This window comes from Myxocyprinus asiaticus, chromosome 17, assembly GCF_019703515.2.
Source record: "Myxocyprinus asiaticus isolate MX2 ecotype Aquarium Trade chromosome 17, UBuf_Myxa_2, whole genome shotgun sequence".
Lineage (NCBI taxonomy): Eukaryota > Metazoa > Chordata > Actinopteri > Cypriniformes > Catostomidae > Myxocyprinus > Myxocyprinus asiaticus.
Genome location: NC_059360.1, coordinates 546,711 through 564,535, shown reverse-complemented (window position 1 = coordinate 564,535; position 17,825 = coordinate 546,711). Strand labels below are relative to the sequence as shown.

General features: G+C 42.8%; 1 protein-coding gene across 2 annotated transcripts; it reads right to left on the bottom strand.

Moving 5' to 3' along the window:
- Positions 1-871: 871 nt before the first annotated feature.
- serpina10b (serpin peptidase inhibitor, clade A (alpha-1 antiproteinase, antitrypsin), member 10b) lies at positions 872-16,564 on the bottom strand. 2 transcript variants are annotated; one of them, XM_051723243.1, is made up of 6 exons: positions 16,473-16,564; positions 15,788-15,831; positions 14,816-15,430; positions 1,678-1,951; positions 1,198-1,345; positions 872-1,126 (listed from the first exon to the last, which is right to left on the bottom strand). In XM_051723243.1, exons 3-6 carry the CDS (start codon positions 15,405-15,407, stop codon positions 935-937), a joined length of 1,206 nt encoding a protein of 401 aa, XP_051579203.1. In that variant the 5' UTR covers positions 15,408-15,430; positions 15,788-15,831; positions 16,473-16,564; the 3' UTR covers positions 872-934. The 2 variants fall into 2 exon arrangements, with proteins under 2 accessions (XP_051579203.1, XP_051579201.1); XM_051723241.1 differs by having other exon boundaries at positions 15,778-15,831; positions 16,473-16,554.
- Positions 16,565-17,825: the final 1,261 nt, after the last annotated feature.

Genomic DNA, 17,825 nt, shown 5'->3' with positions numbered 1-17,825 from the left:
TATAATCAAGTTTAAATCATTAGTTTTATATCATTCACAATGCTTCATGGGATTGTAGTTCATTCCCTCATTAAAGACAATAAGTACACAGTCTTGTATCTTTGTCTTTTTGTCTGATTTTTAAATATTTTTTTCCTTCAAATTAAAGTTTGTACTGTTGTGATTCACCTCAGAGCTGGTTGGTTTGGTTCATGGATTACAACTTTTTCTGAAGGATTTTATGAAATCCCTATGGAAAAAAATAAATGGGAAAAATCCTTCTGGAACAAAGACAGCTGAAAAATATTTGTATAGAGTTGGTGGGTGTTGCACTCTTAGGGTGAGCATACGTCCTCTTTTTCCCGGACATGTCCTCTTTTTCGGACCTTAAAAAAGCATCCGGCCGGGATTTCAAAATTTGCAAAAATGTCCGGGATTCGGCTTTAGTTGCATTATGATATGCATCTGGTCTAATACTTCATTGTATGTGTGCGCATATTTGCATTGCTTTAACCCCTCTTTGTAAGTCCCGCCTTCTCGCACACCAATTGGTCGATTTGCCAAAGGGGGCACCACAGCAGACATTAGCGTAAACTATCTTCTTCTACGGTCAGCTTTCTGTTTCGGATCACAAACTTTCAAGGTGGAGCAACAGTTTGAAGAGAATCTTGCTAAGAAATTTAAAGTTAGTTAAACTGTCGACATGTTTATAGCAGCAATCTGACTAATAACACATCTGGTTTAATGGCACAGACATGTGAAGGAATCTCTATTGTCAAACTAGTACTGAGGTTTATTATTAACACAGTAACGCAAAAGCACATGTAACTCTGGGGAATAGGCCCGTGTGCTTGAAGTGTGTTAGACAAAAAGTCACATCTACATCTGCGTACTTGCTTAAAGTATTTTTTAATGAGGTTCATTTGAAAAGATCCTCCAATCAGTGTAGTTTGTGTCAGTTCTGTGTGGGGTCGATCACTCTGCCCATAAACATCAGACTGTGAGTGGCTTCATGATACAGGAAGAAGAAAAATGGTCGGTCCACGATGAATGTTGCTGGAAGAGAATAAGCTGTAATTCCCATCGATGTCGCCGCAGCTGCAGTCGTGCCTTTCTCATCCACCTCAATAACGGCTTTATGCAGCACCTGCACAACAACAAACACATCAGCTGTGTTGATTATATCCATATAGTACAAGAGCATGAGTGCGTACTCACCTGTGAGACCTTCAGCCCCGCGTCTTTACTCAAACCTGTGAGATCTGCTGAATCTTCAAAAACACTCTTGATGCCCAAATGAGGCAAAATTTCATGCAAAACATAAGACTGCTCCATCTTGAACTTGGGCAGATGAACCTCCAGTTTGCTGTTTGTGTTAGAAAGAGAGATCATGTGAATCAGTAACATTTGAGATACTTATACACATAATTCACACTTATAAATGTCGTTGAATGCAATTGCATTAGATCAAGTGTGATCTGTGGGTCTCAAATCCTGCTGGATCTTTTCTCAGAAATAACATGTCTTTTCTGAGTAATTTCTGCTCGATGACTTTGAATGAACGGTACTGTGTTGTGGTGATTTTTAGTATATGCATGAAATTCACACACCTATCAAACTTCTTTTTGTCAAATATTTTGCTTGGAAAGTGTGTGTGTGTGTGTGTGAACTTAGACATTCTGATCTGATCTGACTCACATTTGTCTCATGTTTTTAATCCATTTGAAGAATCGTTGTGCGTTGATTTCATCATCTATGATGGTATAATCTACATTTTCATCAGGCAGCAGTATCAACATGGCAACTCCATCACGATACGACAGCCGCAGCACTCGCGCTCTGATCTCGCTGTCTTCAGTCGTGTAGAATTGATCCTCCTTCAACATCTTCGCAACCTGAACAATGTTGTACTTGTCTATAAAAAAGCGACTTGTTTTTGTGTTGTTTGGGTCAAAGGGACGTTCCCAGCCACCTAAAAACATAACAAATACTATTTGCTCTGATTTACAGCATTTTTAAATAAGCATTTTGTACGTGTCAGTGTAAGGTCAGAATTAGCTTTCAGATTTTTATACATTTTCTCAATTAATGTCAGTTGTGCTTATTTTTAATTCATTAAATCCTCATTTATTTACCCACATGTCTTTCCAAACCCATGTGAAGTTATTTCTTCCATGAAACAAAAGAATAGAAATATTGAAGAATCGTCTTGTAGCTCTTTTCTATTCAACAACAGTTCATATTGAGTTCACAGCTGTCAAGCTCCAAAAAGGACAACAAGCATCATTAAAGCACCATATAAGTACCATACAGTTAGTACTCCATACAACTCTCGCGCTATTATCCAAGTCTTTTGAAATGCGTTTCGGTTGGGTTTGGTTGGGTTACAGTGGTTTGCTGTCAATGACACCAACAGGACAGGCAGGGAAAGACTGTTATTGAATATTTACTTTAATCAGAGTTATTATTGTTAAAGGTGCTGTAAGCGATTTTAGATGTTCTACTTTCACAAGACTGAGCCGTTGGATTAGCCATGCCCCCTCTTTCCAAAATCCTGCACTCCAAAGATAACAAATGAGCTTTATTGAGACCAATATGGTGCAGAATCGGTTGATAAAAGCAACAGCAGAGAAATAGCGCCCTCAACTGACAACTGTTATGAACAACATGCCATAAAAATGGCATTAAGCCTCAATAATTCACTGCAACTACAATACTATGAGAATGTGTAAAATGATTGACAGGTCGAAAGCGTCAGAGACCACGGACACATTTTTGTTTGCTGTTTACAGAGTCTAGAGCTGTCACAGAGACACTTATTTCATTAATATCTTTCAGGGAGTAGGACATTTTTTTGCATAACTTTCCATGAAAAAAATCACTTACAGCACCTTTAATAAAAACTAAAATGTTTTCGATGGCTGAAATATAAAAATAAAAACTAAACTAAAATAAAAACTAAATAAACTGAAACTAGAAAACACTGAGAAAATTAAAACTAAACTAAAACAGACAAAGTGTGACCACTTGTGAAAACTAAACAAAACTGAAATGACAAATTGAATGTAAAATAGAAATAAAAACTAAAGCAAAAATCCAAAACTATAATAAGCCTGGATAATGTGCTATCCAATTATTCTACTTCTGAAGTGGTAATAACGAGTATGTCACATTCAAGTGCTTTGTTGTTGGAAATAAAAGGAAACATGGAGGACGGCAGGTTCATTCTTGCATATTTCTAGGGGAACAATGGAATAAATATCTTAGTATCTGTATTAGTAAATCAGTTCATGAAAGAATTACTTACATAAAAATTACTGAATTTTCATCATAAACTAGAGGTTGCCAAAAAGATACATTTAATATGTGGCTACAGAGAGATCTTACAGTTTACGGGACAGTTCTGCTCTCTAAGGAATTTCCCATTTTCTTTATCCTGCTATATCTCTTTATGTCGACCCTATTAATTGTAAAGCTATTGATTCGCTTCTCTTTAAATTAATTTGGAAAAACAAGGTTGAATGCATTAATAGGAAGTCTCTTATTAAGCCATATTTAGAAGAAGGTCTAAATGCCTTTGTAACAAAGGTTCAGGTTGGGCAGATAAAGGAGGAAGCAGGAACCGGTTTCCGCAGTTCACGTGAGTCCATTTTATTCACAAATAACCAGCAATCGCTGTACATCTTCACTCAAAACATAAGATGGCTTTTCAGCATCACTCAAATAAACAGTCCGCTTTTCAGCTTCACACAACACAAGACTCTCTCTCAGGGGTCAGACACCAAGACTCTGGTCTGTCTGTCTCTCTCCTCTCTCTGTGAACTGGCCGTCTTTTTATCTCCCCCGTCTCTCGCTGTAAACATAGAGATGGTAATTAGTCACAATTCATCTCAGGTGGATGTCCTTACCGCTTTCTCTCTCCCCAGATGGGCGCTCAAACCATGCCCTCACCAACACATCCCCCCCCCTTTCTGGAGAGGAAGTCCATGACAGCCATCTGTGCCCCTGGTCTGTGGACCACCTCGAACTTAAATGGCTGGAGTGCCAGATACCAACAGCTGATCCGGGCATTAGCATCCTTCATACGGCGGAGCCATTGGAGCAGGGCGTGGTCTGAACAGAGGGTGAATCCTCGTCCCAACAAATAGTAACAGAGTGATAGCCCACTTGATAGTCAAACACTCATTCTCTATGGTGCTGTACTTCATCTCTCTCATAGAGAGCTTTCGACTAATGTACAGCACCAGGCGCTCCTCCCCCTCCACCTCTTGGGACAGAACAGCACCCAGCACCCTGTCCGATGCGTCCGACTGTAAAACAAATGGGAGAGAGAAATCAGGGGAATGCAGAAGCGGCCCTCCACAAAGTGCGGCTTTTACCTGCATCAAAGCTTGTTGGCACGACTCCACGTCCATTGGACCGGGTCTGGGGCTCCCTTTTTAGTGAGATCAGTCAGCGGGCTGGTGAAGTTGGAAAAATTAGGCACAAACCTTCGATAGTAGCCGGCCAGCCCCAGAAACTGTCTCACCTCCTTTTTGGTCTTGGGTCTCGGGCAGGTTGCGATCATTGCGGTTTTATCAATTTATCACTCGGGAGATTATTCTGAAAAGTGCCTCCACAACACTACGTGCTGAGATGTTGCGAAGAGGCACTGCTTCTGGGTATCATGTTGCGTATTCCACCAGAACCAACACAAAGCGATGCCCGTGTGCTGACCATTCTAATGGCCCAACAAAATCCATGCCAACTCTGTCAAAGGGAACCTTGATCAACAGAAGAGGGCGAAATGGTGCTTTTGGAGTGGCTGGCAGATTCACCAGCTGACATTCGCGGCATGTCGCACACCACCAGCTAACATCCCTGCGAATGCCCGGCCAATACAAATGGGCCAAGAGACGGCTTAGTGTTTTCCCCTGTCCCAAGTGACCTGCCATCGGACTATGAGGAGCCGCCTGGAACAACATTTCCAGATGGCTCCTTGGTACTAACAACTGGGTTGTATCTTCTTTTGTCTGAGCATCCTGCGTCACTCGATACAACCGATTGTTTATAATTGAGAAATACGGATATGTGAGTGCAATGCGTGGCTGAAGGTGCTGACCATCAATTACTTTCACTTGGTCAAACGCGTGCTTAAGAGTCTTGTCTCGTATCTGCTCCAGAGGGAAATCACCAAGCCAAGGCTTCCCCCTCCCTTACGTCATCCTGACGTGGAGCTGACATAGACAGCCCTGGCTGCGCATTGCACACCCCACACCATCCCACTGTATTACAGGACCCATCCACGTACAACCCCTTTAACAATTTGGGAAAAGCCGGCCAATCGGTACCCAAAATTAGTGGATGGGTGAGGCAGGAATTAACCACAGCCTCAATGTTATGCTTTTGACACCGAAATAGAATAGTGACGGTCACTGCAGGATAATCGTAAATATTCCCATACACACACCTCACCTTCACCAGATTATTTGAATCCAATGCCCCATTTTGAACCAAGCATTGAAGAATAGATGTTTGGTTACAACCTGAATCCACCAAGGCTTGGTATGTTCCACCATTTCCAGGGGAATGGGATAGGTCGGAAAGAAGGAGGGGAGGGATGACAGGGAGAGAGAGAGGGGCTTGCTGGCCCCCGGGTACGCTGCTAAATGGTTCTCCGCCAACTGCACTGCTTCATCTAGCGATGCCGGTCGGTGGCACTGGACCCACTCCGCAGTTCCTTTCGGTAGTTTGGCGACGAATTGTTCCAGTACCACAAGATCGATGAGGCCCCCGACGTCACTGGCTCTTCGGCCAGCACCCACTGCTGGCAGGCATCGCGGAGCTGTTGAACAAAGGCAAACAGGCGGCCGACTTTGCTCAGCATCAGGATTCGAAACTGCCGGCGATGCTCTTCGGGACTGGGGCCAACCCGCTGCAGGATGGCTTTTTTCAGCTCAGGGTACCTCAGGAGGTTGTTGACCGGGAGTTGTTGGGCCACGAGTTGGGCCTCCCCGGTCAGCAGCAGTAGGAGGTGGACTGCCCATTGTGCCCGCGGCCATTCCAGAGCTTAGGCCATGCGCTCAAAGAGCTCCAGAAAGGCCTCCAGCTCATCTTGTGCCCCTAACTTCGCCAGCATCACATGGGGATTCGCTGCTGCTGGGGTCGCGGCATGCACCCCTTCCCCGGGGTACCAAGCTCTGCAACACCCGTCGGTCCTCCTCTTGGTCTCGAAGGAGCGCCTCAAAGCGCTGTTGCTGCTCCACCTGCAGATCCATGAGGGCCTGGTGTTGCGCCTGGTGGATGCTGGCGAGGGATCCAAACACTTCCTCCGGTGGCGAAGACGACTCCATAGCAGCATTCCTTCCTCCTTATCCTGGATTTTGGCACCAGTGTAACACAGGTTCAGGTTGGGCAGATAAAGGAGGAGGCGGGAACCGGTTACCACATTTCACGTGAGTTTTTCAAGCCACAACTTCAGCACCAGCTGCTCCTGACCCCGCTCCGTTCCCATCTCATGTTAGCCCCATGGTTAATCCAGCTCCTTATTCCGGATCTATGGGGGATTGTGGCGGCTTCATCCTACAGTGCCAACTTGTTCTGGAAATGCAGTCTCAGCGCTTCCCCACTGAACGCTTGAGGATCACCTACGTGATTTCCCTCCTGACCAGGAGAGCTCTCCAATGGGCTTGGACCATCTGGGATCAAGGAGGCCCGGTAATGGAAACACTCGATAACTTTCTAAGTCATTTCAAGGAAGTGTTTTGTCCCCTCTCAGGTGAATCTTCAGTGGCTGAACAGCTTCATGGCATCCGCCAGGGAAGGCGGACAGTCACCAATTATGATCTTCAGTTCTGCACATTGGTGGTGGCTAGAGAATGGAACGAACCTGCCTTGATGACCACATACCGCCAGGGCTTAGATCCTCGGCTGAGACTGCAACTTACCACGTATGATGACACCATGGGATTAGAATGATTCATCCAGCTATCCATTCGAGCGGCTCATCGCATACAGACTTGTTTGACTGAACGCCCCTCCCTACAATTCCCCTCAGCTCACTACCTGCCCAGCAATTGCCCTCCAGAACCCAGCCCAGAGCCCATGCAACTCAATCACTCTCATCTCACTCCTGTGGAAAGAAACCAGAGATTCAACAATAGGTTATGTCTGTACTGTGGCAATAATGGACACTTCATAGCCACCTGCCCCTTGAAGCCTACATGTTCCGTGGTGAGTTCCATCACAGCAGTCTTTGCAAGCAATGTTCCTTTGTGCACAAGAGTAAATGTGTCCTCTGCTTATATGTCTTTTACAGTCACCGTGCTCATTGACTCCGGGGCCACGGGGAACTTCATCACAGACAACCTCTGTCGCAAGCTCCGGCTCACAAAGGTCCTCTACAACACCAACCTCCCCATTCACTCCATGACTGTAGACCCACTGGGTGAAGGATACATCCATCACCATACCACTCCAGTAACCCTACAGGTGGGCTTCATGCATCTTGAGGAGATCAAGTTTATGGTTCTGGAGGGCTCGACTGCGGACATCATTCTGGGCCATCCTTGGCTATGCGATCACTCCCCCGTCCTTTCTTGGAAAACCGGTGAAATCCTGCGATGGGGGCAGAACTGCTTCAAGACCTGTCTTCACCCAGTACTCCATCGTAAAGACAGAAGAGGAGAGGCTCTGTCTACCTCCAAGCCCGTAAATGTCTTCACCACCACCATCGAAAGCCCAGCCAGTGACGGTCCCCTGAATGTACCAACCTGCTACCAGCAGTATCTTGACGTCTTCTGCCCCAAGAAAGCTTCCCAACTTCCTCCGCACTGCCCATGGGATTGTGCCATCGAGCTTCTACCGGGTGCACCACTGCCCAGAGGAAGGATCTACCCTTTGTCGCTCCCGGAACAAAGGGCCATGGAGGGATACATCAAGGAAGCTCTAGCTCAAGGCTATATCTGCCCCTGCCGCTTCTAGCTTCTTCTTCGTGCAAAATTAGGATGAAGGTTTGAGACCCTGTATTGATTATCGGGGTCTGAACAACGCCACGGTCAAGTATTGTTATCCCCTTCCCCTTGTCCCCGCTGTTTTGGAGTTGCTAAGAGGAGCAACGGTCTTCACTAAGCTCGACCTCCGCAGCGCTTATAACCTTGTTCGCATATGGAAGGGGGATGAGTGAAAGACGGCCTTCGTAACACCTACAGGGCACTATGATTACCGGGTCATGTCGTACGGCCTGGTCAACGCCCCCTCCGTATTCCAGGGCTTCATGAACGAGGTGTTCCAGGAGTACCTCCACCACTTCGTCCTAGTGTGCATAGATGATATCCTGATATACTCCCGGAACCAGACCGACCATCGTCAGCACGTGGCCCTGGTATTGGAGCGTCTGCAGGAATTCCAGTTGTTCCTCAAAGCGGAACTCATTGTGCTCATTCCATCAGTCACATCCAGTTCCTAGACTATAACATCAGCCCACTAGGGATTCAGGTGGACGAGGGGAAGGTGGAAGCAGTCAAGACATGGCCGATTCCGAAAACCATCAAGGACCTTCAACGTTTCCTGGGGTTTTCCAATTTTTACAGACGGTTCATCCGGGATTTTAGTTCCATAGCTGCTCCTCTGACCTCCCTGCTCAATAAAGGACCCAAGAACCTGTCTTGGACCCCAGAAGCCTCCCTCGCCTTTGCCAAGTTGAATAATACCTTCACCACTGCTCCAGTACTTACCCACCCAGATCCTATGCTACCCTTCGTAGTTGAGGTCGACTCTTCCTCCACAGGCGTAGGAGCTGTGCTTTCTCAGCGGCAGGGGAACCCATATAAGCTACATCCTTGCGCCTTCTACTCCCGGAAGCTATCTCAGGTGGAGCAGAACTATGACATAGGGAATAGAGAACTGCTTGACATAAAGCTGGCACTGGAAGAATGGTGTCATTGGCTCGAGGGTTTCCGTCACCCCTTCTTGGTCATCACTGATCACCGGAATCTAAAGTATCTCCAGAAGGCATGCAGGCAAAACCCATGCCAAGCTCGGTGGGCCCTGTTCTTCACCCGTTTCCAATTCATGATTTCCTACTGCCCTGGGTCCAAAAACTCTAAAGCCAATGCCCTGTCTTGCAGACACTCTCCTAACAACAACCCAGCGGAGACAGAAACCATTCTACCCTCGAAAATTTTCATGTGCCCCATACAATGGGCTTTAGAAGACCAGATCGCTCAAGCCACTGTCTTGGATCCTGCTCCGCCTGAATGTCCTGAGGGCAGACGCTATATTCCTGCCACACTTTGGGCCTCCCTCCTCGAATCTGTTCACTCCTCCCTGGTATTCATCAGACCCTTTCACTCCTCCGGTCCAGATACTGGTGGCCTCGTATGTCCCAAGACATATGCCACTTCGTCCTAGGGTGTCCTGAATGTGCCATCGCTAAATCTCCTCGCCACTTACCAGCCGGCAAACTCCTCCCGCTGCCCGTGCCCCAACGTCCATGGTCACACTTGGGAGTTGACTTCATCACCGACCTGCCCGAATCAGAAGGTAATACCTGTGTCTTAGTTGCTGTGGATAGATTCTCCAAGGCTTGCTGGCTAATCCCACTGAAACAACTACCTACCGCCATGGAGACCGCTGAACTACTATTTCATCATGTACTCAGAAACTTTGGACTACCCGAGGATATCAATTCATCTTACAGGTATGGCACAACTTCTTCTCCCTCCTAAGTGTGACTGTGAGTCTGTCTTCAGGTTACCATACACAGAAGAATGGGCAGGTGGAGAGGAAGATCCAGGAAATTGCCCGCTTCCTGAGGACTTGCTGCCACACCAACCAACACAGCTGGAGCCGGTTTTTGCCCTGGGCCGAGTACGCACAGAACTCCCTCCGGCAGGCGGCAACTGGCCTTACCCCCTTCTAGTGCGTACTCGGCTTCCAACCACCCGTTTCCCTGGGCAGGGGAACCATCAGAGTTTCCAGCTGTAGACCATTGGTTCAAGGAGAGCAAAAGAGTATGGGATGCGGCCCACGTCCACCTGAGCAGGGCAGTATGGGACCAGAAGAGCCAGGCCGACGTCAGAAGGTCAACACCCCCACCTTACCAACCTGGACAGAAGGTCTGGCTCTCGACCAGGGACATCCGGCTACGTCTACCCTGCAAGAAGTTAAGTCCCCAGTTTATTGGCCCATTTCCCATAGTTAAACAAATCAACCCCATAACCTACCTTCTCAAACTCCCTAACACTTACCGTATCCACCCCAGTTTTCATGTCTCTCTTTTAAAACCTCACTCACCCTCTTTGTCTGATTCCTCCACAGAGTCCAGTGCTGCTGATGGCCCTCCACTGCTGCTTCTCCTAGATGATGGGCCGGCCTATATTGACAATGACATCCTTGACTCCCGACGTCATGGTAGACGCCTCGAATACCTGGTGGATTGGGAGGGTTATGGCCTCGAGGAAAGGTTGTGGGTCGCTAGGGAAGACATCCATGACCCCACACTGCTCACCAATTTCCACGCTTCACATCCCAACCGCCCAGCGCCCTGGGGTAGAGGTAGACCCAGACACCAGTATCGTCGGCCCGCAAGAACGGTCCGTGAAGGAGGGGGTACTGTTACGAGCGCACCGGGCTCTTCCTCACAGTCAGTCACCCGCTCTCACTCACCACATTAAGACTTGCACTTAAATCTCACTCTCACACTCTGTCAGCATCTAGCCTTGTTGTGAGGTACCTCGGACTTCCCTCTCACTCAGCCACAGTAAATAATGCTTCTCTGTGTAAATGACTTGTCTACGATCAGTTCTGGAAATTACTAGAGGACTTATTCTGCTAATTTGACGATAACGCTTTATCTACTTACCCGGATTATCCTCACCTGTTTATCTACGATCTGTTCTGGAAATAACCAAAATATGACCCTGAGAATACGGCTTTCTACTCTCCAGTGCCTATCCTGCCTGTTTGTCTGCGATCCTCTCCAGACCCACAAGATAAGTGACTTTGTGATATTCAAGTTTACCGCATATCTATTGACCTGTTTGAAACTTACCTGTTCAACTACGAGCTTCTCTGAATGCTCAGGAAGCGTGATTTTGAGAATGCTGAGAATACTTTTATGTTTGGATACACTTACCTGCTCCACTATCTACGCACGTGACTCACCTGTGATCCTGTTTGATGTTGAAGCTATCTGTTTGGGCACCTGTTGTTTTAGTAATCTACTCTAGTGGATCTGTACCTTCTACCTTGATTCCCTGTCTGATACTAGACTGTCTCCCAAGACTGTGTACATACCTGAACACTCACCTTGCCTGCTTGCCTGCTTTTCAGTGTCCTGTCCAATAATCTCCTGCAACTGGGTTCATCTCAAGCTTCTGAGTCTGCATATCATTACAGTGAATGCAATACTGTGAATTATAAATGTCAACGGTTTGATAACCATCTCTTTTTAAAAGCACAGTATACCTTGAAACCGTGACATCGTTACATCTCTATTTGTGACGTGTCTGAGCCTGCACATTTATTGTCTGCTTTCAATATATACAGTAAAGCATACTTTCAGTTGGAATTGACAATTGTTGCTTGTCCTGACACAATATACTACTTCAACTACGTTGACTATCCTTGATCAAGCTTTGATAAAGAAAATTAAAGTTCTCCTGTTTTGGCAGGGTTGCTCAAGAATTTGTTATCCATGTCAAAATATGGGGATAACCAAGAACTCCAGTCTTGGATCAAGTCTATATGCAACCATTTGTGGTATTCGTGTGCAACCTGTGGAGGTGACCCTGATGGAAGTTTAGGGTTTCTGATTATGAAGTTTCTGACCATTTTAAATTGAAATTATCTTAAAAATCCCTTGCTTATTATTAGGACTTGACAGAGAAGTGGAAGTCCCTTTATCACATTTGTAGTGTACATACATGGACTGAAGATGGAAGAGAATACCGCTGTCTCCACAATGACCTCAGTACTGACCAGCAGAGACGAAAGAGATGGCTTGAAAAAGAGTCCTGTGCCTTTCATACACTGGAGACCCTTGTCCTGGACAAAAGTCTCCTAAAGGACTTGACATTGTGTAGTGCATTCTGCACTGCAATTTCAAATTATCTTATTCAGAATACAAGACTTGTAATAAAAACGACATTGCTAACAATGTTTAGTTGAATCTTTATACGTACAATTAAAAAAATATGTTTTTTTATTTTTATAAAGCTAACTCAACCGCTAACACTGAAAAATCATCTGTTTGCAGTTGCCATTCGTTACTCTGGAAGTTTAGCAATTGGCTGCTGCCACTGTTTGGACGTTAATGATTGGCAGTTGCCAGAAGGGCAAATGGCCCTTTTCAAGCATACAGGTAAGTTTAGCAAAAAAGGACAGTTAACAATGACACAGTAATTTGACACAATAAATATAGATTAAATTGTGTTAAACTTTACAATAAGGTTCCATTCGTTAATATGCATTAATGTATTATTAGGAATCATGATCAAACAATTAACGATATATTTATTTTTTTACAGTATTTATTAATCTTTGTCACTATAAGTTAATAAAAATATAAATTGTTCATTGTTAGTTCGTAGTGCATTAACTAATGTTAACATATATAACTTTTGATTTTTTAAATCTATATGATGAAATTAACATGAACTAAGATTAATAAATGCTGTAAACTTATTGTTCATTATTAATTCATGTTAACTAATGTTGTTCACTAATGTTAACAAATAACCTTATTGTAAAGTGTTATCAATTGTGTTATTGTATCATTACTTTTATTTATGAATATTGTGGTGTTATATTACAGATTATATGAATAAAAATGAATTAATCCTCAACTGTATTTATTTCTTTTTTTTCCCACAGTAATGCTTTACTCATGTGTAATCTCATGCTTTGACTAGGGGGAAAATATATTAATTTACAAAAAAATCAGTACTGTGTGTAGTGTTCTCAGTGATGTTTCGTCGCCCTGCAGATGGCACTAAAACCTCAGCTGAGTAACGGAGCAACTGTCCCACATCGTCGACTTCAGATGATAGTTTGTGCTCTTGTGTTGTTGTATTTCTCACTTGTAAATCACTGTACAATCACTGGATGTAAATACATTTCACACAGAGGAAGCCTTACATAACAGTATAGCAGTGCTCGGCCATTCTGCAAGCTTCAGATCGTCTGTATTTACACTTCTGGAGCTCGTTACTGAGATCATTTTTATACTTTTACTAAATAAAATCACATTTGTTGTGATAAATCGCTTTATTTTAGAAAGAATAGTAGTTTGCTACATCTCTTGACACTTTCGTGTTAGCTGGATACGATATCGGAAGATTGTCACCCCCTGAGATTTGACCGGAAATACGTAGGCTACGTTCTGTGCATAGAGTCCATTGGCTTAGTGATCAACCCTGTTCCACTGTGAAGATAATTGCAGGTTATTAAACCTGGCGAAGGTGTTAGTGGAAGCCCAACCTGCGGCCAGACATATGTCTTCTAGAGACACGTCCTTTGCCCATGCCCATGTGGAGGCCATAGTACTGGTGGAATGAGTCTTAACAGCCACGGGACACTGTATGCCTTGAAAATTATCAAGCGAGTGCAAAGGCATCAACGAACCAGTGAGAAATTCTTTGATTGGAGACAGCCAAACCCTGTGAACAGCCTCCAAAGCAGACAAACAGTTGTTTGGACACCCTGAATTGACTTGTTCGGTCAATGTACAAGGTGTAATGCCCTCACAGGGCAGTGCATGTGCAGCCTCTAAGCCTCGTCAGACTCAATGGGAGGAAGAGAGAACGCTTTATGGGTAACAACTTAAGCCCTAAAGCCCTGTTCACACCGCTGGTGACGTCGCGCAACAAAGTGACACAATCCCATTTATTTTCAATGAGAGCACAGTGACTTCCAGCGACACGAGCTGCCACGGCCATTGGCACTGTGGCAAGTGACAAGACAAGTTGAGAAAATTTTGCATGCGACTACCAGTAAGAGTGAAGACAGTGGAGCTCACGTTACCCAATTGCTGTGAGTGAAGATATACTGGAGACAGATGCAGGCAAGACAGAGGAGAAGTTAACATTTTCTGTGAGAGATTTCACTGTCCTATAGCAATTGTCTCTAACCACATACATGGAAATGGGCTAATAAAATGATGTGTGGAAAACCGTGTTAGTTTGATTCGTATATTGATAAAACATTAGTCTTGTTTAATGATATGGTTCATTGAGCACTGGTGCAGATTATAATACGCTCTCCCTGGAGAATGTTCATTTTTAGAGGCAAAAGAACTGAATCCTTGTGAAATTAGAATGATATCTTAGTTTTATCAGCAGTATCATCTGTAATCAGCATTTCAAAAGCTACTATGGCCAGTTGTGCAATGCACCAATAATGTTAGAGTGGCAGAAGTAGGAATGCCCACTAGCGACACAGATCGCAGGGTCAAGCGACACCAAGCGGCAATGCCGCTGGCGGTGTGAATAGGGCATCAAGGTTTTTGCCAGCACCTTGGGCACATTTCCTCATAAAAGTGGAAAAGTTTGATGGTGTGGTGCTGGGAACTGGTTTATTTGCCTGCGATGATGCAAGCATAGGGCAGAGCGCCAAGCGCCACCAGTCAGTCTAACTGGCATGATGGTATAGGGTTTCAAGGTCACGGCCCCTAGGAGGAGCTCCCACAGCGTCAAAGTGACCAACTTGAAAGGGAACTGGTGATCACTGATGTCTCGAAGCTTTTTTCCCCCCTCAACTGAAACTGTAATTTACTTTCTCAGCCCTGTTGACAGCCCTACTATGAACTGTTGTTGTCTGGAAAAGATCTTTTTTTTTCTGACGCTGTTCGACTCACCCTGATAGAAGATGGTGTTGATCAGCATCATCTGTGTCAGCGGCTTGATGCTCTTCACCATTTCATTCACTTTATGACCCGTTTTTCTGCTCACATATTCATTGATGAACTGCCGGCTGGTCTCAGTCTTTCCAAAATCCACATTATTGACCTCAGCGCCAAAGAAATTCTTGATCTGATCACTGAAAAGTGTCTCGACCTGAAACTGCTCATCTATAAAGAGCGCCGTGCTCTGCTCCATCTGCAGCATCCTGTCAAGAGACAGATTCTTCTGCAGCTGCTCAAAGAGTCGCGGAATCACTTCAACATCTCGAGAATCATCCAGAGATTCAAGATTCAGTCCCTTCACGATCTGAGCGCGTGTCGAGCCCTGAGCAGCCAATAAGAGTGTGGCGAAAGACGTGGAGACGCTGAGCGGCGACAAGAACACGTTCCTGTCATTATAACTGGATATCTTGCGATAGAGATTCATGGCAAAGTCGATATTTTTGAAGGCCAGATCAGTGACGTCAGGAGTTTTGACTTCTTGAGTTTTGAAGGTGCTCAGAAAACCCGATGAATAAATGATGATGAAAAGTGCTCGTAACTCCATTTTAGAAATGAAATGTGTTTCACCTGGAAAACAAAACAAAGCTAAACTAACGTAACTGCTGATATTGAGTATGAATTGTTAATGCCCGGCCTAAAAATTATTTCAGTTAAATTTTGCTTCACATAGGCATTTAAGGCACAGGACATTGCTCAATAATAATACAAAATATAAATGAACAAATTGTGTTACTGTTAACCCTACATAACTGATGGGTTTATTTTAAAACATCAGAATCAGCTGAGTCTAAAACTCTCTTTACTAAAGAAAATCTATTAACAAAATACTAAAACCACAAAATATTCTGGAAAAACCACAAACACATCAAATAAACATCTGATAACTGTAACTATACACTAAAAGTAACACTTGCCTTTACTTACACACTTAGTGGCGATGGAGATTCTTCTGCTGACTGTTTGTGTCTCTGTTTGGAGAGACAAAGTTCAAGTTCATTGCAGATTATTTATTAACAATCAAGTAATTTCCACACTAAACATCTGAAATAAAAAATGAACACAAGCACACCAGCTGTTCATTCTGTTTATCTGAGTTTCAGTTTTCAAGACTTCTTGCATTATTTGTCAATTAATAATCAGGAGTGTAAAGTTCTGGAGTAACTGTACTTCAACACTATACTTAGATATTATTACATTAGGGAATCGGAATGCTTGTTATATTTCTCAATTACATTTAAAAGGGAAAAAACATACTTTTTACTTCTTTCATTTTTTCATCCATTTAATACTTATTACATATTTTGCATGCCATCCTTTTAAAAACAATATTTTTTTACGGAACTAACAAGCCAATCAAATCACACTGACACACATTTTAACTTGACTTGAATTTAAACTGTAATTGGCCACAGTTCTGGTCATTCATCCATGTCAAGAGAAATCTCATTGGTCAACACAACACAGAGTCTTTAACCTAAAACTAAAACATTTAAATAATAACTGTGGCAGAAGATGTACAAACTGGGATGTGAAGAGAGTCGATGATCAATCTATTAACAATTCAAATGTCAAAAAATCTGTTCTAGAGTCAGAAATATACAAACGATACCTTGAATAAGTGAAATGCTGCTTTACAAAATCTCTTCTGTCTATTGATTTCATCTGTCCATTTCAAAGCTCTTTCATCGTGTACTGTGAATGTTTACACACTGTGTTCAATAAAGACATGACATCATTGTGTGTGTGTGTTGTTTAAGCATTTCAGAAAACTGTGCTGCAAATTGAATGACCAATTTATGCTATTAATTCAGATCACTGTACTGTATGTTTTTGGCTCAATATTTGTTCTTTTATGAGTGACATTTTGACATTGATAGAAAATACAGTATAATTTAACATTCATTCCAGATTTTTCAAGAAAAGTGTTAAATTATAATATATATTTATTTACATCAAATGTAAATTTTCCCTGGTGCTTAACTGATTAAAGGTAAACATCATGTTTTTCACATGTGAAAATGTCATTTTAACCTGAGATGTCTGTAAAAAAAGATTTCTTCCAGTGTAAAAAATACAGTATAATTTTACATTAATTTCACATTTTTTAATAAAAGTGTTAAATTCCCCTTAAAATATATTTATTCACACCTAATTTATAGCAAATATTGCTCACTGAAATAAACTGATTTTACTTATAAAGCTATGTTTTGAACTTTTTTTGATGGTACAAGATACTGAGTTTATGCTGTACTCATAATATGACGAAACTCAACACAATATTTTGAGTGTCAAAATGTATCTGGAGTTTAGTAAACTCCAAAGTAAAATACATTTTTTGCTGCTCGTTCAGTTTACTTGATTAAAAGCAATGCAATTTAGAAATGTAAATTTACTTAATCCATTTGTGTTGGGACAACATAAATATTATTTTGAATTTTGCAATACTGAAACTGGGTGGAGGATTTCTATAACTGTAAAAGATTTCTGTAATTTAACAGAAAAAGAATGTAAAAATGCTACAGTAAAAAAACATTAATTGGTTAGAAGGTATTACCTCAACATATACAGTAAAACATTTTAAATTAAAATATTATAAAAAAATAATTAGTTTTTAGATGTAAAAGTATGATTTTACCATATAATTAAGTGTAAAAATATGTCTAATAAGACAATACATGTATTTTACAGTAAAATATTAAAAAAGAAATGCCATAAATAACAGTAATTGGGCATTCCCAGAATTCCCTGCATGACCCATCACATTTCATGATATTTTATGGGAATAGGTATGTTTCTTCTTATTTTTAATATCAGTTACATACATTGGGGTGTTCTGTGTTATATTTGATGTAGTTTAGTTAATGTTTATTGCTTTATTTTAGTGTCACATGTGTTACCCTGATGGTGTTTTGTGTCTCTACATGTTTATTAATTATTACACTCTTCTCAATTAACAATTTTA